Raw genomic sequence first — 27,441 nt, 5'->3', positions numbered from 1 at the left:
GCCATCTTTGCATGGAGGATCACTTGAAATTTGGCTTACAGTCCCTTTAAAGAGACTTGTTAAGGAGTGTCGTGTGTCGAGTAGCGTAGAACAAGAACTGAATCCAAGTAGAGGAATTCTCAAACAACGTGGCGGGCAGAAGGAATATATTCTTACATCTATATTTTTTAAGTAGTAATATAATCACATAATATCTGTCTGTCCGATCATAACTCATGAACCTTGACCGATTTCCCTCTAATTTTGATGGATGAGAAAAATTTAATGAGTTAAATTTTTAATTTAATTTTTAATTGATGATATCTCATTGATTGAAACATAAATTTTATTCTGTGTTCTTTTTCAATTGTATCCGCGTATTATTTTTATTTTGGATAGATCCTAGCAATGGAATATTTCCATAAAGAGTTCTTTCTTTTTTGCTAAAATTCGTTACATCAAACATTTATTTTTGGTGGTGAAATAATTAAGAAATAACCAATGATAATTGAGAAATAACAAGTGTAAACAAGAAAAGAAGAAAACAATAAGTTAAAATATAAGTTTGGACTCGCCTTAATTATAGACTTGTTTTTAATTGTACGTCAAATATATTTTTTATTGCCTTTTCTTCTTTACTTTTATAGTTCTCAGTAAATTTTTTCTATTTATTATTTGAACTCTTAGTAAGGATATATTTGATCAGGGTTTGGGTAAAAGTAAATCTGCATCAGGAATTATTTCTCTTAAACCTGTTGAGGTATGCATTTTTTTTAAAGGGGTGTTTATTTTCATTTATTTTTCCAGAAGTTGTAACAGTTTTATGGGTTTTTGCTGAGTTAGGAAAAAGTGTCCTGAAACTGAAAGAAAACTTGTTTTTTGATAATGATTTTTAGTTGGTCCGGTTGGGAGGGTTATTGTTTAGAATATAAACTCTTAACTTACAGTGGGACTCAATAACTGTTAAATAGAAAGACCACATTAAGCAATTTTCTGTCTATTTGAGTATTGATTTGCAGCAAAAAGTTTTATCAGTAGCTTTAAAATCTACTTATTAATTGAAATGGGTCTGTGAACACTGCACATTTTCTGTGTTTTATTTTCATTAGTCTGTTAGAAATGACAACTTTATTCTAACAATCTAACAGTCTTATTTTCCTACAGTTTAATAATTGTACACTGTATGTAATGATAATAAAGAGTAGGATGTATGCATGAATGGGTAAAATATGCTGTATTAAATAGGTGGTTAACACTCCGTTTAAAGGAACTTAAAGCGTAATATCAAGTGACCCACCATGCAAATATGGCAGTGTCCGATTCACAACAGTACCATTAAAAGCACTCGTTGATCAAATTTGAATTAGATATTAATGTATACAATTTTTAAATCTTATGTTTTTTAATTGCGGTTTCTTTAGAAAAGTTGCGTATTTCTACTGCAGGAAAACTTTTCAGAAATAAACACTTTTAAACTAAGAATAAAGACAAAGTCTTCCACATTATTAATAAGATAAAGGTTTCAGAGTACCGCTAAAAATCGAGAATTGAAATCTTTGCATGAAAAGTCGCTTGAAATGACGCTAGCAGTCCCATTTAAGGACATTCTTGTTAAATTAAAAAAATGATGATTGCAGAATGTGAAGAAGAAGGCTCGAGTAAGTTTTGGAGAGAATGATATACGCTGTGTCTCTCCCCTTCCCGGTATCAAATCTAGGCTTGGAACTTTTAGAACTGGTGCAGAAAGGTAGTTTTTAAACGAGCTTAAAGCTTTGAAACATTTTGAATTTCGGCAGATTTTCTTAAGTGGAGTAGTGGAGTATTTACATGACCTTGAATTATTTTTTAATAGATCAAATAGGTCGATATTTTGTAGCCCGCAGATAAAGTTAATTTCTAATTCATATCTTTAAATTCCAGCAATTCCTCAATTTAAACAATTTTCTTAAGTGGAGTAGTGGAGTATTTACATGACCTTGAATTATTTTTTATTAGGTCGATATTTTGTACCCCGACAGATAAATTTAATTTCTAATTCATATCTTTAAATTCCAATCAATTCCTCAATTTAGACAATTTACTGCAGGGTGGGGGGTTCATTACAGGAGCAGGAGCGGAGCAATGAGAATGGGGTTATAAATGTGTTCCTGTCCGGCTTGGACTCTAGGCCTTTTGTTTCGACAATGAAGAAATATTCAAATTACAACTAGATGTGTTAAATTTGTACCTTGTTCTCTAGTGAGGATGAAATGTCTCCAGTAGATCTCCGACAAACCCTGAGTAAATCCTACGCAAAGAGTATCACAGCCTCTCCGAGTTCAAGTTTATCTGGGCAATCCGTCCCAACCAAACCTTCTCCTAGTCTCAGTACTTCATCATCCCTAGACTCACAGGTTTAGATTTTTTTATTCACCCTTTGTTCTAACTCATCATATTTGTTGCTGAAGCCAAATCTTGCGGCGGATCCATCGGATCCGGAACCGGAGGAAATTATATCGGAAAGCGTTTTAANTAAATTTTGTTTATTCCAATAGTTAAGAGTTTTATTTGTTAAGGGCGTTGAACCGATTTCTAGTGTTAAGAAGAAATATTTTATCGTGAAAACTATGTCGGACGGGTCGAAGAGCAAGGTAGGTTATTTATTTACAAAATATATAATTTCTGAGGTCGGAATTGTCGGTTTAATTTAGCGCTAATCCACATCGCATGTTGAAAACATTTAATTTGAAACTTTTAGCTCTTATTCCTTGAAAAGAACGGGTCATTGGGATTGTTGATTCATGATTGTTCTGCAAGGGTTATGATATATATAGTTAAAGAATTATATCATACTCCCCCAGGGGGGGGGGGGGGTAATGACACTTATGAAAATTGGACATCAAAAGGCAAGATTTTTTCCTTTAAAATACATTTTACCTAAAATGAATATTTCCCTTAAAATCATTTATTTTTCCAAATTTATTAAACCCTGAAGGAAATTTGCCACTTCGCGCTTACATACCTCACTTCTGAGGAAAAAGGATTTTCAAAGGGCGGGTTTAATTTTTCAAGAAAATATACACCCCTATCTCCAGGTTGAGGTTGGGGCGGACCATCCTTTAATAATGAAACATCGTCTGGTTAAACCTGAATCTATTCAAACTGCTCCAGGTATAGTTAGTAGCTAGTTCAGGGATTGGGTTAATAACTGGTATTTACGCAAACCTGCTCCAGGTATAGTTAATAACTGGTTTTTACGCAAACCTGCTCCAGATATAGTTGATTACTGGTATTTACGCAAACCTGCTCCAGGTATAGTTAATAACTGGTATTTACGCAAACCTGCTCCAGGTATAGTTAATAACTGGTATTTACGCAAACCTGCTCCAGGTATAGTTAATAACTGGTATTACACGCAAAACTGCTCCAGGTATAGTTAATAACTGGAATTTACGCAAACCTGCTCCAGGTATAGTTAATAGCTGGTAATACACGCAAAAATGCTCCAGGTATCGTTAATAAATGGTATTTTACACAAACTTTCTCCAGGTATAGTTAATAACTGGTATTTTACGCAAACCTGCTCCAGGTATCGTTAATAACTGGTATTTTACACAAACTTGCTCCAGGTATAGTTAATAACTGGTATTTTACGCAAAACTTCTTCAGGTATCGTTAATAACTGTTTTTTGTTGCGCAAACCTACCTGCTCCAGGTAAAAGTTAATATTTGGTATTTTACGATAACTTGCTCCAGGTAGAGTTAATAACTGGTATTTACGCAAGCCTGCTCCAGGTATAGTTAATAACTGGTATTACACGCAAAAATGCTCCAGGTATCGTTAGTAACTGGTATTTTACACAAACTTGCTCCAGGTATTGTTAATAACTGGTATTTTACACAAACTTGCTCCAGGTATAGTTAATAACTGGTATTTTACTCAATCCTGCTTCAGGTATCGTTAATAACTGTTTTTTTTGCGCAAACTTACCTGCTCCCAGGTAAAAGTTAATACTTGGTATTTTACGCAAACCTGCTCCAGGTATAGTTAATAACTGGTATTACACGCAAATCTTCTCCAGTATAGTTAATAACTGTTGATTTTTCATTCATATCATAATACATATATTGAATGATATATTTTAGCAAAACAGGTTCGCCGTGAATTATCTCCTATCCAGTTGACCGTAAAGCAGGATAGCAGTTCACGCCCAGCTTCTCTTTCTAGACAGGTAAACCATTCTCTTTTAACTTAATTCAATCGGCAGATTCTCTTAAAATTGATTGATTGATTTGATATANAAATCTGACCATTGGAAAAACTGAAATGTGCTTTTTGCATATATTTCTCTATGCGCGCAGAACTATAGATAACATACAAACCAAACAAATGTTTTGCTTTTTTATTTTTAACGTTTATAAGAATGTAAAATATATGAAATATATGAACTTTTTATTAAAATTTTGGAATTAATTCTTTTTTCAGATGATGAGTCAAACCGAGCAGCCAGCAAGAATGTCCATGAAGGTTCATGTAGACCAGGAGAGGTTAAGGGAGGATACAATCCTCTCCAGGGATAGGAGAGGACAAGGGGAGGATATCTCCAGAGGGACCAGGGTAACCGAGAAGATGGATGTGAGGCTGGAGAGGACGGTTAGAGGTTTAGAGAGAGAGAGTGGAGGAGGAAGAGTCTTCAAGCAGATGAGGATGGATGAGGTTTGTTGATAGTTTTTAATTTGTAATAAGGACAATTCCATTTTAAGTTAGTGTGCTTTTTTTTTTTTTTTTGCTTTTTCGCGGGATTTGAATGCAGATGATTTTTTTGAGTAAAATTTTTTTTTAAGAATTGCCATTTAACGTAAACTTTTTCACTTCCCCAAAGAACATCGAAAATCATGTAAGATTTATTTATTTTCTAGGAAACAGATGAAGATTCATTTCAAACCCTCGCCGCCCGAGCCAGTAAACTTCAGGTAGTAGAACAGGGTGATTAAGTTTCTCGGATTTTTAGGGATTATCAAGGCTGGGAAACCTGGAAAAAAGCAAAAGTAAAGGTTAAACAATGTTTAATGTCCATTAAGGACTCCAATCTAAAACTTGGAAACTGTTGCTTGTCTCCGCATTTTTATTTATTTTTATTCAGTATTTTTTATTTTTTGCAATCATACAATGATAACCAGTAAACTCTGAAATAGGAAGACTACTTTCAAGTCGAGTTATAACTTTAAAAAGTCTAATGAGATACACATCAACTGTGTAGTGTAAACAGATCCATTTAACTAAATTAGGGATTTAAAAAGTGAACTATTTGCTTCAAATTAAAACAAATACATTCAAGTATTGCTATATAACGTCGGTTTCCTATTCCAGTTTTATATAGCAGTATTAAACTAGAGTTAAATTGGTATCCTAGGTTTCTCATGCTTACTTTAATATTTTTGTAATAAAGTAATTGATATTTAGGGATGATCAAAAAATATTTTGAAATGAACTTTTTTTCGTTTTTAATTAAATTGAAATTTATTGCATGTATGTAATGTATGTATTACGTTTGTTTTGAAGGGGACTGTGTGCGTAATTTCAAGTGATCGTCGATACAAGCTGTGTCTAATCAAACATGAAAATGTTTATAATTTGAAAACTGCTCAATGCTCATTTTCAATTGTGACTTGTGCATTTCTACTGCAAGTAAACAAATGGAATTTATCAAAATTAACCACTTTTTACCATAAAAAAAAACCACGATATCTTCCACATTATTGATCAGATGGGTTCAAGGGTACCACTATAATTCTGGCATGTCATCTTTGCATGAATGGACACTTAATAGCAAAATCCGAATTAAAGTAAATAAATTCAAAGGTGTGAAAGAATAAAAATATCCTATTCACTATCTACTAGGCTATTCACTATCTATTCCAACTTGTGATTGTTGCTTTATTTATCTGCATTTTATCTTCGATAAAACAAAAATAAAAAAATTTCGTGGATTTACAATTTTTTTTGTGGATTTTCAAAATTTCACGAAAATTAAAAATGTTTGGAGACAAATTACTTTTGTAATTCTGAGCAATGCTTCCATGAACTACATGAGTCATGGGTGGTTCCACACAAAACTGGGGCCCCATCGGTTCAGCCGTGTTGCCTTTTTTTTGGAGACAAACAAACAAACGAACACTCACCCAGACAAGCAATATATATATAAATGATATTTGTTTAGCTAAAAAGTCGGGATGAGAGAATGGATCGTTCTCCGGACTCTGAGCTAGAGAGAAGGAGTCTTAGTAGATCCAGATCGAACCCGGAGATATCCAGAACTAGTAGTCAGATATCCAGAACATACCCTGAGATATCCAGAGCCACTCAAATAATATCCAGGAATGGACGGAAACAGAAATATTTCATAAAACAATTTCATCGCATTCATCTTAGACATCAAGAGGAATATTTTTTTTTTTAATTCATCTTAACCTAACTTCACCCACAAACTTTTTGTGAACGTTTTTTTACAATTATTTCAAAACTAATTATGTAAGAATGACACAAGATATGATGCCTTTCTTTAAAAAAAATTTTTTTTTCAGAAAATAATACTATTTTTATCACAACATTTTTATTAAATATATAACTTTGTATCTGTATCCCAAAACCAGATCGTCGTCGCCGGAGGACGAATACAGATCTCATATGGCGAGGTTGGGTAGAGAGGACGAATACAGATCTCCTATGGCGAGGTTGGGTAGAGAGGACGAATACAGATCTCCGATAGCAAGGTTAGGTAGGGAGGACGGATATAAGGAGGAGAAGCTGCGGGTTGGACTCCAGGTTGAACAGTCAAGGAAAAGAAGATCCCAGGAGGATTATTTAGAGGATCCCCGGTCAATTATGAAAATACGATTAACCGAGTCATCTAGGAAAGCAATATTATTTTATATCCCAGCCCGGAGGGTGATTAAAGAACACTTAATACAGCTTGTTAAAAAATATTAAAACTGTCATGCTCATAATTCATTGATCATTGCTCAAATGCAGTTTGAAACGGATAAAAAAATGTGGGCTGAAATTTTTACTCTGCTTGGGGGAGGGTGGCAAATTTGGAACTTGAGAACTGATGATAAGCAGCATTGGATCTTTCAATGTTTTTTTTCACAAGAAATGTGCAGCATTCTTATTTACGCTAACATTGCACAGACAATACGTTTTATTTTATATCTAAGGTCAAATCTAAATTTTATGGATATATAGTAAACTTGATATCTATGGCTTGGCTCAAACATTGTTCTGAACAAAGATAAAATAATATTTGATGGTTTAGGGAGATCGATGATCTAGAACTGGTAGAACGCAGGGTTGCGCTCAAGGAGCAGAGAATTCAACGCCTGGAAAAGGAAACTGGATTCTACAGTGAAACTAAGGGTGAAAGGGGCGGAAGGGTGGAGGCAGGGAGTGGAAGAATGAAGGTAGGGAGTGGAAGGATGGAGGTAGGGAGTGGAAGGATGGAGGTAGGGAGTGGAAGAATGGAGGGGGGAAAAGGAAGAATGGGGGTGAGGAGACGAGAAGACGAAGTAAAGTACTCTCCACGTGCGACTAGTTCTGATGGATACGATGATCTGATGTATAATGGAGACAGGAACCAGGACGGTCGAGTGGGACGAGGAACTATGAGAGCAGATCAACTCGTCCTTCCCGTCGGAGAAAGATTATCGAAAACTAGAGAACGGAGTCGATCTCCGGTTGATGCACATCGTCGCTACCGGTCCCAGGAGAGAAGAGAGGAGGGAAGGTTGGGAAGAGATGAAGGAACTGGTGTTAGATCCAGGCTAGGGGGTAAACTCCAGATCTAGAGCCAATTTAGGGAGTAAATTCTAGAACTAGATCTGGGCTATGAAGTAAACTCAAGTCCGAGATCTAGGCTAGGGAGTAAACTCTAGATCAAGATCTAGTCTAGGGAGTAAACTCAAGTCATAGATCTAGGATAGGGAGTAATCTCAAGTCCTAGATCTAGGCTAGGGAGCAAACTCAAGTCATAGATCTAGGCTAGGGAGTAATCTCTAGATCTAGACTAGGCTAGGGAGCAAACTCAAGTCCTAGATCTACGCAGGAGTTTAATCTCTAGATCTAGACTAGGCTAGGGAGCAAACTCAAGTCCTAAATCTAGACAGGAGTTTAAACTCTAGATCTAGGTTCTAAAACATTTATTCTACATAATACTAAACTTTAATTTTGTTATGGTTTCGTCAATAAAATTTTATAAATTGTCTCATTATTATCAATTCTTTCAGATCACAAAGACTATGGCAAGTAAAATGGAATCTCTCGAAAGGTATGATCCAGGGATAGATCTGAATATTTCATAAAAAATATCGAGTTTAGTCCTTCTGTACTAGTATACAACCTTGATAAACCCTGGAGTATATTCCTCCTTTACTAGTATACAACCTTGATAAATACTGGAGTATATTCCTTCTGTTCTAGTATACAACCCTGATAATCCCTGGAGTATATTCCTCCTGTGCTAGTATACAACCTTGATAAACACTGGAGTATATTCCTCCTGTACTAGTATACAACCGTGATAAACACTGGAGTATATTCCTCCTGTACCAGTATACAACCTTGATAAACACTGGAGTATACTCCTCCTGTACTAGTATACAACCTTGATAAACCCTTGAATATATTTCTCCTGTACTAGTATATAAACCTTGATAAACCCTGGAGTATATTCCACCTGAACTAGTATACAACCTTGATAAACCCTGGAGTATATTCCTCCTTTACTAGTTTACAACCTTGATAAACACTGAAGTATATTCCTCCTGTACTAGTATACATCCTTGATAAACCCTAGAGTACATTCTTTTTGTACTAGTATACAACCTTGATAAACCCTGGAGTATATTCCTCCTTTACTAGTATACAACCTTGATAAATACTGGAGTATATTCCTTCTGTTCTAGTATACAACCCTGATAATCCCTGGAGTATATTCCTCCTGTGCTAGTATACAACCTTGATAAACCCTGGAGTATATTCCTCCTGTACTAGTATACAACCTTTATTAACACTGGAGTATATTCTTCTTGTACTAGTATATAATTTTGATAAACACTGGTTTAGGTTGAGTAAGAACACCCTGGATTATATCCCTCCAGTACTAGTATACAACCTTGATAAAGAAACCTTGTATCGGAAACTGAAGGTAGAAAATTTTTTTGAAGATTGAACACTGGGCAATGCTAATTCTAATTTTTATTGTTTTTTTGAAAGGGAGAGACCGGCTCGGTAAAATGTTTGAACCGAGGATGCAGTATTGTAGATAAAACAAGTAGGATTCGTCTGATCCGAATGAGACGTTTTTACCGAGTTTATTTTAAAAAACGAAAATTCGTTCGTTAAATTTCACCAGAAGGGATGTTTCGTAGGGGGAACGTTTTTACCGTTATTTTATAACCCGGACAAAAAATGTAAGACAAATTATTCTATAAATTAATCTGCTGTTTAGAAACATATTTCTCTTAAGAAAATATCAGTAAAGGTCATGGTATTACACCGTGAAAATGTCTGATTGGTATCAAATGAATCCTAAACTTTAATGCAATCGTGACCAGAAAGACCCGGAATTAATTGACAGTTAATCAGAAGACTTTACATATATATCTTTAGTAATTTTAAAGACACAATAAAGGCAGACCACATTTTAGAATTGGCAGGAATAGGGCTATTTTGTTCTTATCGTTTCATTAATCGTATTTGTAAAATTAGATTGCGAGGTCGTCTGACTAATTATAAATTAATTTCGGGTCTTTCTGATTATGACTGTACTTTTCGGTTTAAATACGTTACCTAGTCGGTATCTCCCTGTAAAAGAAAATACTCAGTTTTATGAAAACCATTATACGCCGATTACAATTTCGAGTAAATGTATTAATAGTTCATCTAATTAGGATTGCATTTAGAGATAATCAGATAATAGAAATCTATCTTGATCATCTAAATCATTTATTCTTTTCTTTTGCTCACACATTTGTCAAATTTAAGTTTTAATATTAACTAGTTTTTGTGGCAATAACGACTACGTTTTCAAACTAATTGCTTAAAAATCAATTAGCAAAATAACAATAAGAAACCCTCTTTTTGCTACATTTGGCAAAAATATCGTCGTTTTAGGAATCAAACCTTCAAACAAAAGTTTAAAATTAAGCCATCAGAGAATATATTTTACCGATAAAGCAGACCCAGTTTTGTTTCTTAAATCAATAATACGTAAAGTTGCAAGTGATTTTTTTCTGCACATCAGGAGAACAAATCAGTTTTGTTTTATTATTAAAAATAACAATGAATAATGTAGCAGATGTTACTGTTTTCAATAGTGAACTTTTATCTTTTTTAAAATTTCTTTAAAAATTTTCAGTTTTTAAATGATTTTTGTAATAATTAGGCTATATTACCTGTTGATCTTGATTGGCTCAACCTGGAGGAAGCATGGACAAGCTTTTTCGAGTCAGGTGATTGATTGTTAAGATAATGTTTTTCTAATGTATTACAGTGTGACCTATAAAACTGTGAAATATTCAGACGATATTAAAGCAATTTTATGTTTTTTATGTTGTTATAAAACAAAAGTGTTATAAAAGTGTTTAATGCTCAGTGGACTTTTCAAAATCATAACTCAAGTTTAACAGCAGTCGTTGTTTTCTTGCCTCACAACTTTATAGATCCCGCTATATCATCGTGATCACTTAATAGGGTATGAGGAGGGAGTGGTGCAAAGCAACCATGAGCTTGCGAACTGACCTACGGGGCCTCCTGACTCCCAATCATCTCCGTGCTTTTCTGAAATACGTAAATTTGTGCTTTTATTGGATTTTATCATTTTATTATTGAAGTATTTCTCAAAAACTATTACATATTTTGAGAATTGTGCTAATATAGCCTAATTCGTACATCATACACCTGTGAAATGGTGTAAAATTTGTCTATCATTGTATAAAGCTCAGCTGCAATAGTTATGCACAAGAAGTTAGAAAAACAAGAATAGGAGTCTTAATCTCAATTAAAGTAGACTTTTTAATGCAAATTGTTTATGTATCATCTAAAACTTTTTCATGTTTAGATTTTTCGAAAAAAAGTTTTTGGTGGATGTTAAGCCAAATATTTGTTTTTGGAGATAATAAATCTAGCCGTGGAGACAATATTGCGGGAGCTTGGAGATGTAGCGTGAGGCACCGGAGGTCAGTTAGTGGTGCTCAAGGTTGCTCTGCACCCACTCCCTCGCATGAGCGATCTTAAACTTTAATCTAAAGATAACAAATTTGTACTGTGGAATGTTCAGCTTGTTAAAGGAACTGTAAGCGTAACTTTAAGCGACCCTCTGTGTAAAGATGGAAATGCTCGATTTACCCTTTAAAGCGTTGTCTAATCAAGGTTGGATCATATTTTCATGTTTAAAATTTAAAAAACGCTGGTTTCTCTGCAAAAGTGACTTGCACTTCTACTGCAGGAAACCCAGAATTTTCCAACCAAAAGACAACCTTATTTTCCACAATATTGATCAGATAAAGGTTTCAAGGGTACCGTTGTGAATCTTACACAATATTGATCAGATAAAAGTTTCAAGGGTACTGTTGTGAATCTNGTCAGGTGTACCACTGTACCATCTAGAGTATTCCAATATTACTCCACGTGTCAGGTGTACCACTGTACCATCTAGAGTATTCCAATATTACTCCACGTGTCAGGTGTACCACTGTACCATCTAGAGTATTCCAATTTTACTCCACGTGTCTGGTGTACCACTGTACCATCTAGAGTATTCCAATGACTTTGAATATTACTCCTGACTAATCTAGAGTATTCCTATATTACTCCTGACTAATCTAGAACTCGAGCCCTGCGGTTGGATGGGAGTTTGGATTCCTTCTTTCGAGGTATTAATGATACTGTTCCGTATTTTCCAAAAATATTTTGGTAGAAAACCTCAAAATCGCATTTTTGCTGAGGGGATTTTTCAATTGTCTTCTAAACAATCGTAATTCAGAAAACTAAAAGTTGGAATTTTTATGAAATGTCTTAATTTCGGGATAATTATTATTCAAAATTAAACTGAAACATAAAACCAGTTTGAATGTTGTGAAATTAAATCCTTGAATTAACCAAAAAATGCCCATAACCTGGTCCTGGTAGAAGAACTTATACATTGTTCAGTCTGCTGAGTGCCACGGTGTTCCTGGAGGACGAGATGGAGCTTGTGTTGTTGATGTTCTTGATGTAGATCTTAATCAGTTGTCTGCAGAGGTAGGATCTAGTCTTGTAGATCTTAAACATTTGTCTGCAGAGGTAGGAACTAGTCTTGTAGATCTTAAACATTTGTCTGCAGAGGTAGGAACTAGTCTTGTAGATCAAGTAACAGAAACATGATTTTAGGTTGAAGTTTTGAGAAGTCCTGAAGATTTCACTAAATCTGAAATAAGGAAATCATTTCCATAATGAAAAAAAAATTATCCTAAAATGAGTTTGGTTTTAAAGATCTTAATTTTCTCATTGAAAACTTTTCATTTACTAAGCTTGAAGAACAAATTATGTACTTACTGTACTGCACAGCAAAAGTATCCAACGTTAATGGAATGATTGTGTGCCTAGTGTACATTTAAAAGAGCTTTACCCCCTGGCCCACCAAGAGAATGAACATCTTAATATACAGAGGACTGCTGAAGCATTAGAGGTCTACAGATTCTTCTACAAGGCAGGTTTAGACCATAGGAATTGTCATTGATCATGTCATGGACATTGGACATTGACATGCTCAAAGTCAATGAGCATTGATCACTTTTCAGTGCACCCTTTTTTTTGTTTTACTTATTTTTTGTCACTTCGATTTGGGATCCATGGATCTACATATTTTTGCAAATATAGATTTTGATCCAATAGAATTTAATGTGAAAAATCCAGAGGAGGATCCAATCCTGATCCTAAGCATTACTAAAAACAGTAAACTTAACTATAATGCCCATGACCTTGTACACTGTCCAGGTTTAGGACTTTGACCATAACACTGACATTGACCATGAGCATGGAAATGACCCACACTATGAACCATATCATTAGCTAGGACCTTGACCATGACTATGAAGTATTTCAGTATTTGTGGAGGCCCTGGGATGTTGGAACCCATGTAGAGAACTGGACAGAATCAACTCTCAAGAATAGAATTGATCTTACATTTGATCTCATTCTTCAAACCGGTAAATCAAATAGTTTTCATTTATTTAGTTGGATATTTGTATCAGTTTAATATTTTATCAAGTTTGCAGAGATCTGAAGTTTACTTAATCTTCTTAGTTTGACCAGAATCCATTTAATGTTTCAGGAAACTGTGGAATAGCACAGAGGTTAGAAAAGCTAGCCAGGTAGAATTAAGATTTCAATTCAAAGTTTAAAAAACAGTGGTGACCAGAAGTTTTAAGAATGATTGAAGTTGTCTTTCATTTTTTAGTGAAGAAATTTGCAATGGATTTTTTAGTTTTTATAACATTTAAAAAAGTTTAATGGTTACAAAAGATTTGGAGGTTTATAATTTCTTTAAATATAATCCCCCAATTGAAAAAAAAATCTCCGAGCTGTAAGGTACATATAAACGGAGTGTAATTTTTCTAGTTTTTTAATCGCTAAATTGGGCAAAATAAATAATTTTTAGGGGAAAATTAATGACCTAGGGTTAAAAGTGGAAAGAACTTGTCAGTTGATTTCCAGTTTTTACAGCACACCTTAAATGTATATACCTCTCTGAAAAGATAGAAAGAAAAAGACACTCAATCAACTGTATTTTTTGTTACCATTGTATGAATATTATGTTGCGGTGTAGTATGTAATCAAAAATGTTCATATAAATTGTACAATCCTTCTGTGAAAATAAGGAATACAATTCCTGAACCTTTGGTTCTGTTTAGTGAGGCCAAGGAAACTATAGCAGAGTTAACTGTTCTAGAGGAATCTGCTGCAGCATTTAATCAAGGTAAAATTCTTCATTATCATTAGTGTTTTGAAATTAGGCTTTTGATCAATTCCCAATTTTACTATTTAGAAATTCAGGGCGCTTCGCGCCCTTCTTTCAAGGCTTTTAGGGCCGCCTATCTCCTATTTAAATTGTGAACATGTTCTTTTTGTTTACATTTTAAAACAAAAAAGAAAAAATTTTGCGAATTTTTAAAAAAAAAAATTCGCGGATTTTCAAGAATTTAATTTTTTTACAAAATTAAAAACCTTTAATACACAATACACATTTTTAAAAATTTTTATCATTCATAAACCTTCCCTGTGGTCACGTGATGTCCCACAAAAATTTGGGCCCGATCGGTTCAGCCGTTTTGACGTTTATTGGATACAAACAGACAGACAAGCCAAATTTATATATAGATATATGTACATTTCCAATTGTTGTGTGCACGCCTTATAAAGCGTATTAGAATGTATATGCCTGGATCCTGAGTATAGCTTCAGTAAGACCTAAACCAAATATGGACGCTGATGTAGACATTCTTTGATTTCTTTTCTTAATAGATGACACTCGTTTAAACCAAACTTTCTTCTCCCCCTTTCATCTTTTGTTAAACTGTAAGAAAATCTATCAACACCATCCAAATAAATAATCAAAGAAGAAACAGTTTATTTAGAGAGAGTAGTTTGAAACCGGTCATCCACAGAATATCATTATAATTAGTATATAGTTATACAATTCTTCCGGCGTTAAATACATGCCAAATTTTCCAGCAAGATATTTTACAAGGCAATAAACTTCCAACAAACTTGTCTCGACACATATTTCTCTTTCCTTTCAGTACAATACATTTAGAAATATGCTCACATACAGAACTTGCATTAGAGAAAAAATATTTTTAAAAGTACAAGACTAGAACAAGATTAGAATGCTAAAAGAGAGTTATGCGTAATGCTTTTTTTCTTGATACAATGCATAAATTTGAAATTCTTCGAATGGGCATTAGTATTTTTTTATGAATAAAATTTATATGCCTTCTTTCTTTCTGATTAAGGCTTTAAGATTTAAGAAAAAATATGATTAACAAGAACAGAATGCTATTGAAAAGTTTAATATCAAGGTCAAAATGCATGTATAGACATTAAGAGAAGATGTTACTGAGGCAGTTAAGACCTCCCCTAATCAGAATAGAATTTGTTTTCTATGAATTCTAGGAACATTTGAGATATTGATACAGCTGAAATCCCAAGCATCATTCCAAGCAGACCACCAATACCATTCAACAACTCAGAGAGGTCGTAAACTAGAGCTTCTGAGATGTACTAAGAATAAATATTATGTTAGAACATAAAAGAATTTGTCCTACAAAAATTATTTAAGCCCTCCTGTTTCAGAAGAAATTGCCATAGAGCAAATTTTTGTGAGACAAATGTTAAAAATAAACAAGTTAATGAAGTGAAAGATTACACCTCGATACGGCCTGACTTGGCTTTAAGTATAAACTCAGATGTCCAATTTGTTTTCCAATAAATCCTTTCCTGTTCCAGTGTGTACTTCCAAACTTCCCTGGTACATGGAACAACACAACCTAGTTTAGTTGACTTTTATATTGAATTTTATTATATGCCCTTGCAGGGGCAGCAGGGGGGGCTGCAAATTCACAAGGTGGGGGGGGGGGCTTTCTGATCTTTCCTTTTTAATTTCCTTAATTGATATAAAACTGTGTCAAATATAAACAAAAATCTATATATACTGTATAAAAATAGTAAGTTTAAATGGATCATATTTAGCAAGTACTCAACCAATCTGAAAACAACAATATCCCAGGGGAGCCTAAGAAACTTAGGTTATCTCCTATTATTATTTGAATTTAATAATATGAAGTCAGATTGTCGATATCTCTTTCCGGAGTCTTGGAACCCCTGAAAAGTGACCTCCGTCGGCTCCGATTTTTTATCTCCGGCCTCGTTGGACAGAAATAGCCCATTTTTTAAATATATACTCCCAATGACCCCTAAAATACACAAAAAAAATTATATTTTTTTATCAAGTTTTTGATGTCAAAACAGGGTGTCAAAAATTGCGGTTTTTTTGATTTTTTTTAAATTGCAAAAAATGACAAGTTCTGGTAAAAAATATCGGAGTAAAAGAAAAGATAAAATATTATTTATATTATTATCTAACACATTGATGAAAAAAAATTTAAAAAATTTATTTTTTCGTGGGCTACGGGTGTTAATATTATTTTTTTTTTTTACCTTTTTAGGTATTTTCCTCCCTTTTATAAATGGTGGCTTGTTCTAATTTTAAAAATAATGTTATATAATTACCTAGGAGCATGAGCAGGATATGAAGTCAAGATTACCAATATCTCTTTACGGAGATTTTTAACCTCTGAAAAGTGACCTCCGTCGGCCCCAATTTTGTGTCTCCGCCTCGTTGGACATAAATAGCCAATTAGAAAAAAATACTCCCTATAGCCCATAAAATGAATGAAAAAAAATATCCAAGTTTTTAATGGTATAACAGGGTGCCGAAAAGTGCTTTTTTCGATACTTTTAAAAATGAAGAAACCAACTTTTTACATTATATTTTCCTTCCTTTTATAGATGGTGGCCGGTTCTAATTACCTAGGAGCAGGATATGAAGTCAGATTACGGATATCTCTTCTCGGAGACTTGGAACCTCTAAAAAGTTACCTACGTCGGCTCCGGAGATACAAAATTGGAGCCGACGGAGGTCACTTTTCAGAGGTTCCAAGTCTCCGTAAAGAGATATTGGTAATCTTGACTTCATATCCTGGTCATGCTCCTAGGTAATTATATAACATTATTTTTAAAGTTAGAACCAGCCACCATCTATAAAAGGGAGGAAAATGCCTAAAAAGGACCTGATTTGTCAAAAAAAAAAAATATATAAACACCCCGTAGCCCATGAAAAAAAAAAAAATTTTTAATTTTTTTTTCATCAATGTGTTAGATAATAATATAAATAATATTTTTTGGTGTATTTTAGGGGTCATTGGGAGTATATATTTAAAAAATGGGCTATTTATGTCCAAGGAGGCCGGAGATAAAAAATCGGAGCCGACGGAGGTCACTTTTCAGAGGTTCCAAGACTCCGGAAAGAGATATCAACAATCTGACTTCATATCCTGCTCCTAACAAATCATATGAGTCTACATTCAAAAATAGAACCGGCTGCTATTAATATTGAAAGAGATATTATAAAATGTCTTACTTGACACGGGTTCTTTACTATTTTTATATAACACTTTATATATGTAGATTTTTGCATAAATTTGACACAGTTTTATATCAATTTCTCAAGACAAGAACATCAGTTAGAACTCTCATGGGTCTCGATCAACTCCTAAAATGCTTATGTTTCAGCCTATTCTCCCTTGCATTTTTCCTTAATAATCCTCTTAAAAATCTATCTATAAGAAGTTTTTTACCTGTTGTATCTTTGATTTCAGGATAAGATACAGATTTAAGTAGAAACATTGTTTTTGCGATATTTTTGACTTGGGAAATATTTGTGCATGCTGGAAATCCATTAGTCTGGTTGGTAAACCAATCCAGGGCACAACCAGCTTGTTCATAGATGTAATTGGTTAAACAAGCTGTCATAGAATACTCCTAAAATATATTTAACAAAGGTGCTTTTTTTAATTAATAAACCAACTTAAACTAATACAATTTGGATCAGTTTCAACCAGTCATGAATTATTTTTTACCCATCTGGAAAAATCTTGAATTAGATATATAATAATTTTAGGAAAGGAAAAAAATAGCCTGTCAAAAAATTATGAAAACTGAAGTTTTTTGTTATCTGAATTTTTGATTAAGCAGCTGTAAGCCATGATAAGCTACGAGCTGGTAAGCTGTGTTGATCTGGTTACACTGTTTAAGCGAAACCAATCCACCAGTAGATTTAAGTTCTAGAAGCTATTTACTTTTAGTAATATTATTTATTAAAATATATAGAAGATCATAACTGGAAAAGTTGGTAAAAGGATGGATATGACATGTAAGATTTAATGGGGCATTGACAATTACTAAAAAATAAAAAGGTTTGGAGGGGCTAATGTCTACTTTCTTACCTCCAAACAGAAATCAAATATTAGAGCGCATTTGATTTAAAAGGCCATTCATTTAGCTGTATTACTGAGGTATGGTGAAGTAAAATTCTTGGCTATCAAACATGTCGGAAGGAACCATTTTTTGAAAGGCTAATTTTTTTGGATGGCAAGTTTTCTTGGTGGTGAATACAGTGGTAAGGAAGGAATATACTAAAATACATTTTTTTTACACTTACAACATCCTCATTACATTGCAGGGATCCTGGAAATCTAGTTTCTACAATTTTCTCAAAAGTGACCTTAATAATTTAAAATGTTTATTCTGAAAAATTTCACTTTTTTTGCTACTCACTGTAAAACTCTTATGCTGTCCCAATTCTATATGCTCAGTTTGTCCATTTGTAGTCAAACTATCAGCTGGCCAAAAATGCTAAAGTATATATTCACATGAGGCAGAAATACAGAATTGACAGATAAACAGCAAACTCTAAGTAAAACCAAGCCTCAGCCTCTGTTAACACTCAAGTAAAGGCCAAGGGAAGACTCAAGCTTAAACTAGAATCAGTTTAAAGTTTTTTTTTTAACAATTTATTATTTAGAATTTTTAATCTTATAAGTTTGATACGGTTGATATACAGAAAAATTATGATTTGATTCTTCTTCTTGTCATTGTTTCTCTCCTTCTTCTTTAACTCTGCTCAATTTTAGCTGTAGTTTTCAGTTTTATTGCCTATCCAAAAATGCCTGGACTCTTTAAACTGATTGAAGGTTAATTACAGGACTGATTCAGCTTCAAACACATATTCCTGATATATTTTCTGTTTAGGGTGAAAGGGAGGTGAAATAGAGGGAGGGAGGGGGGGGGTGTCTCCCAGCCCTATCTCAAGTAATGTCTCCATTTGCCAACAGGAAAAATTGATGGTGTAGAGCTTATCATCAAAGAGTTGCCTACTATTTTTTCAATTTTCTTTTTTCTTGTTTTGTTTGTAGGTTTCTGCAATTTTACTTTGAGCTTCATGTCCAAATTCTGGTTACCTCTGGTGATCTTAAAAGTGGAGCCCACAACATTTGTTGACAAAGAAATCAATTCCAAATGCTGTTTGTGACAAATAGAGGGGTTGGAAATATGGAGTAGGTAGGAAGGAAGGGTATCGAGGGACTCCTAGAAAGATCTCCCGGATTTATATTCTTTCCTAGTTCTGCGGCAATTTAGGTAACCTATTGGAGTGGCACCTCATGTTTATCAATTGGGAGTTGCCACTATTGTACTTCAGAATACAGCCTCATCTACAGCCATCTCTTCCTCACAGCTGGCAGAGTGTAAACCGTTATCATTGTGGATGTTGCACAACCTATCAAGATTGTACTTAATATTTTTGCATTTTCCTTATTTCTGGCAAGAGGAAGTGAAAGAGAAGCAGAGAAATCCCTCCTTCTCTGCAATATTATTTTCTTTTTTTCCAAGTAGTGTATACTGCCATGTTTTATTCCAAACAGGATTCTGCTCAGGCACAAGAAACTAGGAGAGAGTTGAAAAAGAACCTGATTGTGCTAAAGCTCCGAGGCAGCTGAGATTCAGTTTTAAGTAAAACCTATCTGAGTGGTCTTTGCAATTCTGAGTGACAGGGCCTTTTAAGAACTTAAATTTTTATTTTTAAAAACGATTGCCCTTTTTAAATTGGTGATATCTATAAGATAATAATAAACACAAGATAATAATAAAAAATTAGTAATGAAGTAACTGGGGTTTGAAAAGTGTCTACTCGTTAGGATTGGTATCTCTTTAGTGCAAGTACCTTAATAGATTTTTTTAAGCAGAACTCTAAATTTTATCCGGAAGAAAGCAAAACTTTCCAAAATTATTAAGATTTGCTTTTTTTCATTAAAAATTATCCAACAAATTTTACACATTAATAAATGTAATGTAAAATTCAATGGAAAAATGAAGTAATTATATTTTATAATTTTGAAGGATAAATGTGTTATGTAAGTGATGATCAATAGAATATTTAAGTTATGAACTATATTCAGCTTTTAGGCCACTCTTGAAAAATATCATTTTCAATTCCAACCCCCTTCCAGTGCTAAAGCTAATGTTATTGCTAACCAAACAATGTGACAAAACATTGGTAATGAAGTATAATATTGGCAAATTGCAATAACAAGCAACCAAGAAATTTTGGTCACCTTCTTAGAATGGAGATAGATGTCATAGCCTTTTAAAGATAAATAGTGGGTTTTCTCTCCATTGCCCATGTAAGCATACAATTGTCCTTGTCTACCAGAGGGGTATTTTTGGTGAGGAGTGTATGTTAAACAATGGCCTGACCCCCATACATCTAAATCAAACAATCTTCTGTGCCATAGTTTTTCAAATAATGGTCCAGCCATATTTTTTGAGGCTGTCGGGTGAGGAACGGACCCATCACACTCTGGGCTACAATGGCCATAGTAATCAGGAACGAGTGAGTTGTTTTTGAATACTCTTGTAGCGCACCATAATTTATCAGATTGGTGTAGACTAATGCATTTTGGGAAAAACTGAAGAGGTACTGTCTGATTGAATGATTCACAGTAAAAGCTTGATTCTGGATTCTCCGAATCACTTACGGCACAATCACGTCGTATAGCAGGAAAAACACAAGGAAGTCCTTTCAACTTTCCATCTATAGTATTGCATTCAAAACTTGTTCCATTACCTTCATGATTGACAAAATGAAAAAGCTCATCTCTATCCTTTGTGTTTTTAATTGTGAAGTCCTTGGCAAGATTACTTGATCCATCTTCTACCTCAGTCAGAAATTCTGTGTGATGACTTTCGAAGATGAATTTCTTGCAGAAAGACACAGATGGAAAATCAATCAAAGGTTGATCTGTGAAGTTACTAAAAATAATTATTGTGGAATATTACTTTTAAGAAGTTAAATACATATTGGAAGGAATTTGATGATTTGGTGAGAGGTTTGTTCAAATCCTGAATAAGTGCTTAGAATTCTCTTGGGATTTTGGCTTCTTGGATCTGGATCCGCAAAAATATGCAGATCCAGGACTGTAGGTATAAAATGCCCCAGTTTTATAAAATAAAAGTATAAAGTGTCAAGTTCTAAGGTAGTGAGATTCATGAAAAAAATAAAAAGTGAGATTTCAAAATCCAAAGTGAAAATATAAAATTTAAACTTTTATTTTTAAACTGTGGTATTGGCGGTAGTGAGATTTGAAAATTAAAAATCAAAAAAAAATTCAAACTTTTATTTTCAAACTGTGGTATTGACGGTAGTGAGATTTCAAAATTNGCCAATACCAGAGTTTGAAAATAAAAGTTGAAATTATATTTTCTCATTTTGGAATTTCAAATCTCACTACTGCAAAAACCTCTAGTTTGAAAGTATTTTCATTTTCTGATTTCGAAAAAAAGGCATTTAATAATCTGAAAAGTTTTAAGAAAATGTACAAAAACTAGCTTTTAAAACCTTCAATACCATTTTCTTTTTAAAAAAACATAAAATTTTCGCTCAAAAAGAAGGCATTTTATACAAACACGATCCAGGATGCAAAATATCAACCAAAAACTGCAAAAAAAATTAATTTGCCATAAAAACTCAATCTTAACTGTTGAAAAAGAGAGATGTCCCTATCTCTGACAAGTGAAAAAGAGAGAAAAATAATTCAAAAATTCTTCAAAAATTCTTGGTAAATCTTAAATTAAATCTTAATGACCTGGATCCAGATCCTGATTCCGTTTAATTTTGATTTGGATTCGAATCCATTATTTTTAATTGCAAATTTAGGATTTGGTTATTTACCTGATCATAACAGTGTTATATTCTAGATATTTTAACACTGATAATCTCCCAATGCAGATAAACAATACAAGAAACACGGCATATAATGTATAATAAACATACTTTAGTAGACCTTTCATCCCAGGGCTGGTGTTTAAACTTAACTATTTGTAACTATTGTTTATTTAGGTAAGCTTGTCGTTGTCTAATAGAGCAAATAAATTTTATTTGAAATCAATATTTGTATTTGTTTTTATTGGAAAATTGAGTTTTGACTTGCAAAATAGAGATAAATATTTTTTAAACAATGCAATATTTTAAATAATTTTAATTGCAGGGAGATTACTTTTGAATCATTTGTTACGGAATTAAACTTATCAGCTGATAATGTTCTTAAGAAACTATTGCCTATGACCACATTGATTAGTCTGATTTAGATGAGGATGATGTTACTGATGATGATCAGACGGATGGGATTGATTTGGACCTGGCCGGACAGATAGCAAGCTTACATCTCAAGACAGAGGAAATTAAGAGAGAGGCTGAACTTCTTGAGGATCCTGTTCTTAGACAGGTCAGGAGGTTTGGAGGTCAGGTGGTCAGAATGTTAGGAGGTTTGGAGATCAGGTAGTCAGAATGTAAGGAGGTTTGGAGGTCAGGTGGTCAGAATGTCAGGAGGTTTAGAGGTCAGGTGGTCAGAACGTAAGGAGGTTTGGAGGTCAGGTGGTCAGAATTTAAGGAGGTTTGGAGGTTAGGTGGTCAGAATGTAAGGTTTGGAGGTCAGGTGGTCAGAATGTCAGGAGGTTTAGAGGTTAGGTGGTCAGAACGTAAGGAGGTTTGGAGGTCAGGTGGTCAGAATGTAAGGAGGTTTTGAGGTCAGGTGGTCGGAATGTAAGGAGGTTTGGAGGTCAGGTGGTCAGAATGTAAGGAGGTTTGGAGGTCAGGTGGTCAGAATGTAAGGAGGTTTGGAGGTCAGGTGGTCAGAATGTTAGGAGGTTTGAAGGGTGATAGTTAAAGGGAGTGTTCGCAAAATATTATGAAATATCAACTATAAAAGAATCCATTGAATTAAATTCGGAAATAGGTTATAATATCTAAATAGTTAGTTTTAAATTAAATTGAATTATTTACGATCTGAGTGGAAAATTGCAACTCCGTGAATTTGTATGGACGCAACGTTCTTCGTTATGAGTTGTGTTAAACCAATTTCTCCTTGCAGACGCAACAGATAGAAGTACGATTATTAGCGATCACCATCGAATTCGATTCGATGTTCGCCTGTACCCTCTTTCATTTTTCGCGAACACTCCCTTTAAGAAGGTTAGGGAGTTAGGGTTTAGGAGGTTAGGAGGTCAGGAGATCCGAATATTAGGAAGTTAGTAGGTTGGGAGTTAAAGAGGTTAAGAGTGAAAGAGCTAAAAAGGTAAAGAGGTTAGGAGGTTGGGAGGTTAGAATGTTTGGGTTTAGAAGGTTTGGATGTCGGCTGGTTCGTTACAAGGTAAAAATTTGGCATAATGTAAGAATGGCAATTGTTTTCAAAAAATTTTAAAACATTTGTTTTTCTAATATTATGTCAAATTTTGACTCTAATAGAAGATATATGCGATAAACGATGCAAATCCGAAGATGTAATGATAGTTTTTGGTCATGGAGGTTTAGTGTTAGAAGATTGGGAGGTCAGGAGGTCAGATAGGAGGCTAGGGTAGGAGGCCATCTAGTATGCCTAGAAGCAGAGCTCCTAATTGATTTTTTAAACAATTACTTAATACTCATGGTGTTGACCTAAATAAGCAATAGAACAAAGAATAAGTGAATTAAATTAGTGTAAAAAAAAACAGTTGATAAATTAAGAAGTTTTTTTTTTCATTAGTAAAAAATGTTAATGATAATTATTAATTACTATTTTCCCTAATGCTTGAACCAAACAAAGCTATAAATATTGGGATGTCTTGAAGCAAAGAAGTTGATAATAGAGAGCATTGAAACCATTATATTTTCTTTAATTCTGTGTAATGATTGTCGGTTTGTTCTTGCTTTGTAATATGTAGATTTTGTAACAATTGTTTCAATATATTTCTAAAAAAATTGAGAGCACTCTTACATATAAATAGATAAATAGATTATAAAATCCTTAATGATATTTCATGATTACAAGAAAAAGGCAACAACAAGCCCACTATTATTTGGATTTCTCTGTAACATGCGATCTGAATGAAATGATGAACCAAGGTGCTGAGTTCTAGTGAGCAGAGGAAGAGAAGGGAGGAGAGGACAGATAACCGTCCAGCTGTTATTATAGTCTGGAAAAACGGATCCATCAAGGTAACCTGGGCGGAAGGCGTGTATTACATGCGTATTAGTATTATGGGTGAAGGCATGAATTAATTAACAATAACAGACAGAACACTAGATGTCGTCTTTTCAAGATTTAGGGGTTTTTCGTTCACAATAACCCTGAGGCAGAATCCCATAAGTATCGCGCATGCTGCGCCGAATGACAGGACAGAGAGAGAGCATGCGTGTAACTCCATTGGGCTGCTGCCTCAGGGTTATTGTGAAAGAAACCCTATAAATCTTTAAAAGACAAAATTTAGTGTTCTATCTGTTATTGATAATTAATTTATAAGCGAAGACGACTGTGCAGCCAGAACACCCCTATCGATTCCCTTTAATTGATTAATTAATTAAGGTTACAACACTATGCGATTGGCCTAACCTTTTGTATTTTTAATCCCTTCCGATAAAGTACTAATCCGTATTTGTTAGTTAGTTAGTTAGTTAGTTCCTTTTGAATATTTCAACAAAGAATTTTAATCTTGAAGGGAGAAAGTCCTTAATCCATGAAAAAGAGTTAATAAATTAATTTCTGGTTTTTTCCTTTCGCTAAAAATGTGCAAATATATAAATATTTAGACGTACAAATTCTAATGATTCCTTTTCGGTTTCATGCAGTAGAAATGCGCAAGTCAGTTTTGTAGAGAAACCGCAATTGAAAATAATCAGTTTTCAAGATCTTAAATAATTCATACTTGAGAAGACAAAGCTTTTATTACGAATCATATAAAATCATATAAAATTTTACTCGTATTATCTTTTAATTTAGGAGTTAGGAGAAGTTCTAAGAAATATCGCGGAATCAAATCCACCAGGAATATACTAAAATTCATTTTATAAATAAAAATGCGAATCTGTGACTTAAAAATATGTTTTATTTGAAACTCTATTTTTATCAATTCACAAATTTGAAAAAAATACATCTTCGTAACTCTCCAAAGATCAATATCGATGTTCTGTTAAATAAATTGTTGTTAATGTTCTTAAACCCCCAAAAAATGCCTGGAAGATAGATCAGGAACTCCACATGTTTTAGAAAATATAAAAGTGACAAATAAAGTTCTTACAATTTTATTTTAAGAATCTGCCGAAAAAAAAGCAATTTTTCAAAAATCCAAACAGTAGAGCAGCATACATTCGAATGTTTGCATATAAAATTGTACAAAACTTGATTAAGGAATTGAGGCTTTGCCACAAATTCTGATTTTATTTTCCCTTTTCGAAAATTTGAGTTTGTGGCAACGACTCAATTCTTCAGATATTTTATTACATCTAATTGAATTTAAGAATATATCAGATACTCCTGTACACGTAGTTTCTAATGTACAGCACGGAGCGGACATATTAGTACAAGGAGATACATTACACATTCCGGTTCCAGGGGTACATAAGGTACATACAGGGTGTCTCCCAAAAAAGCGTTTTTCTTTTGTATGCAATTTTTTTTAATCCCTTTTTATATATAACTATAAAAGACCCAGAATTAAAAATTTAATTGTTTAGTACAAGTTTAAGACTTCTACATACAAACCCAGTTATAAATATCTAGATTAATGATTGTCCTGGACTCTCCCCTGTAAAAAAACGCGTTTTTAACTATTTTATCAAAACACGACCCTATATATCGAAGATTCAATTCGGATTCAGCAAAGAACCCCTTCTAGTTTTAACGAGCACTCGATTTAAGGAACAATAAGATGTTATTTCAGTTGTCAGGGATAAGCAATCTTCCCTCCGGAGTTAAAATCCAGGGCGGACAATCTCTTCAATCCTCCGCCTCACTTGTAAATAAATCCGCCGCTCTAGAAGATACTACTCTTGGGCAGTCCGGCTTCTCGGAGATTTCGGGAGTCGAAGAATTACAATCTACCGTGAAAAGTGAGACCTTTGGCGGATGTATGAAAGAATCTTCAAGCATTTTTGAGGACTTCGGCGGATTATCCTCTAAAAATGGCGGAGAGTTCTCAGAAAACCCTTGTGTTCTTAGTCCGGATAATGTTGGAGATACATTACTAGGGGTTGATGGTAAGTGCTCCAGATCAGGGGTGNTTTTCTAACAGAAAAAAAGTTCCGTGCTTTTTTGTTTTAACGGATTTTTTCATATTTTATTAAACTACAAAGCATGAAATAAATTATCACAATTTACCTCGTAGTCTGGACCCGCCTAAATCGTAAATAGCAAATGGTTTTGAAATGAACAAACAAAATCTAAATTAACAAATAAACCATGGAGAAAATGAAAGCTGTGAAGTGTTGAAGGAAAGTACCAAGTTGTCTCTATATTTCTACAGAAATATTGGAAAGTACTTAGTTGTCTCTATATTTCTACAGAAATATTGGAAAAGAATTCATATTTTGTAATTGTTCTTGCAAATGACATTTCCTTTAAAATGTTCGAAGCTTTTGAATAGAGTATCATTAATCTTAAACGATTAATCTCGATATTTATGTCCTGAGGCCGAATTTAAATAATTTGAGCCGCGGCTCAAATATGGTTGGTTCCACCTAAAATCGTATTAATGATTTAGGATTTAAGTCGACGCTCAATTGAAATCGGTTTTCGGGGGATTTGAGACGTGGCTCGAATTCATTAAATTCTGATTCAGCATTTAAAAATTTGACAAAGAAGACTTGATCCCTTATTGAATGTTATCCCTTTATGGTATAACCACCACGGGATATCGAAGAGGATTTAAATTTATTGATAAGTCTTCACTACAGACACCAATGCTTGATCCAGAGTTTCCCAAAAGGGATTAGAAATTGTTCAGCTTGAAAAGATATAATCCGTAGCGACATGCATGACAGAAAAGACGACTATAAGAATTTCACTGGTTCTCTCTGTATGTACAAGAAGAGAGATAAATGAAAATCCAGAATTTCTGTTTCCAATCTGTAAAACGTTGTTTTTATTTCAAGATTTAACTTGTTTCGTGAAAAGTTAGTATTTTGGAAAAAGTTTATTTGATCTGGGTCGGAAAACAAAATGTTTTATATATAACACTGCGTTCTATAACATTTTTCAGCTCTATCTGGGTTTTGGTTCTAAAATTTATTCTGTGCTGTTTAGAGGACCTGGAGTTAAGAGACCTTGTCCTTGACCTACCTTCTTCTCTTAGCATAGGTAACAGTAACTAGATGTTCATTTCTGCATCTGTTGAAATTAGAAAAACAAGAAGGGGTTTGATGAAGGCTTGTTTCTGATCGTTCGTTGGTTTGTTTGTATCCAATAAACGTCAAAACGGCTGAACCAATTAAACCCTAATGTTTTCTGTGGTTATTCCTG

The 27,441-nt window shown here is 33.8% G+C and overlaps 3 protein-coding genes across 3 annotated transcripts; 2 read left to right on the top strand and 1 right to left on the bottom strand.

Annotated features, from left to right (window-relative positions):
• Positions 1–8,217, top strand: LOC111703605 (neurofilament medium polypeptide). The gene is made up of 12 exons (XM_023475590.1): positions 1–142; positions 686–739; positions 1,617–1,726; positions 2,219–2,372; positions 2,535–2,609; positions 3,054–3,129; positions 4,105–4,190; positions 4,445–4,675; positions 4,879–4,932; positions 6,180–6,337; positions 6,613–6,873; positions 7,275–8,217. Exons 4-12 carry the CDS (start codon positions 2,229–2,231, stop codon positions 7,801–7,803), a joined length of 1,614 nt encoding a protein of 537 aa, XP_023331358.1. The 5' UTR covers positions 1–142; positions 686–739; positions 1,617–1,726; positions 2,219–2,228; the 3' UTR covers positions 7,804–8,217.
• LOC111703612 (protein nessun dorma) lies at positions 8,181–27,293 on the top strand. Its single transcript, XM_023475597.1, has 16 exons — positions 8,181–8,282; positions 9,080–9,161; positions 10,401–10,467; positions 11,843–11,889; positions 12,167–12,256; positions 12,386–12,432; positions 12,602–12,704; positions 13,101–13,203; positions 13,329–13,368; positions 13,909–13,973; positions 22,259–22,395; positions 24,051–24,143; positions 24,925–24,970; positions 25,453–25,547; positions 25,865–26,180; positions 27,226–27,293. The coding sequence occupies exons 1-16, from the start codon at positions 8,188–8,190 to the stop codon at positions 27,291–27,293; spliced, it is 1,494 nt and encodes a 497-aa protein (XP_023331365.1). The 5' UTR covers positions 8,181–8,187.
• Positions 15,006–21,061, bottom strand: LOC111703606 (uncharacterized). Its single transcript, XM_023475591.1, has 5 exons — positions 20,227–21,061; positions 18,392–18,469; positions 18,276–18,338; positions 17,413–17,596; positions 15,006–15,543 (listed from the first exon to the last, which is right to left on the bottom strand). Exons 1-5 carry the CDS (start codon positions 20,428–20,430, stop codon positions 15,419–15,421), a joined length of 654 nt encoding a protein of 217 aa, XP_023331359.1. The 5' UTR covers positions 20,431–21,061; the 3' UTR covers positions 15,006–15,418.
• Positions 27,294–27,441: the final 148 nt, after the last annotated feature.

This window comes from Eurytemora carolleeae, unplaced genomic scaffold (genome assembly GCF_000591075.1).
Source record: "Eurytemora carolleeae unplaced genomic scaffold, Eaff_2.0 scaffold552, whole genome shotgun sequence".
Taxonomy (NCBI): domain Eukaryota; kingdom Metazoa; phylum Arthropoda; class Copepoda; order Calanoida; family Temoridae; genus Eurytemora; species Eurytemora carolleeae.
Note: the sequence above shows the minus strand (reverse complement) of the source record. Positions and strands in the feature narration are given on the sequence as shown.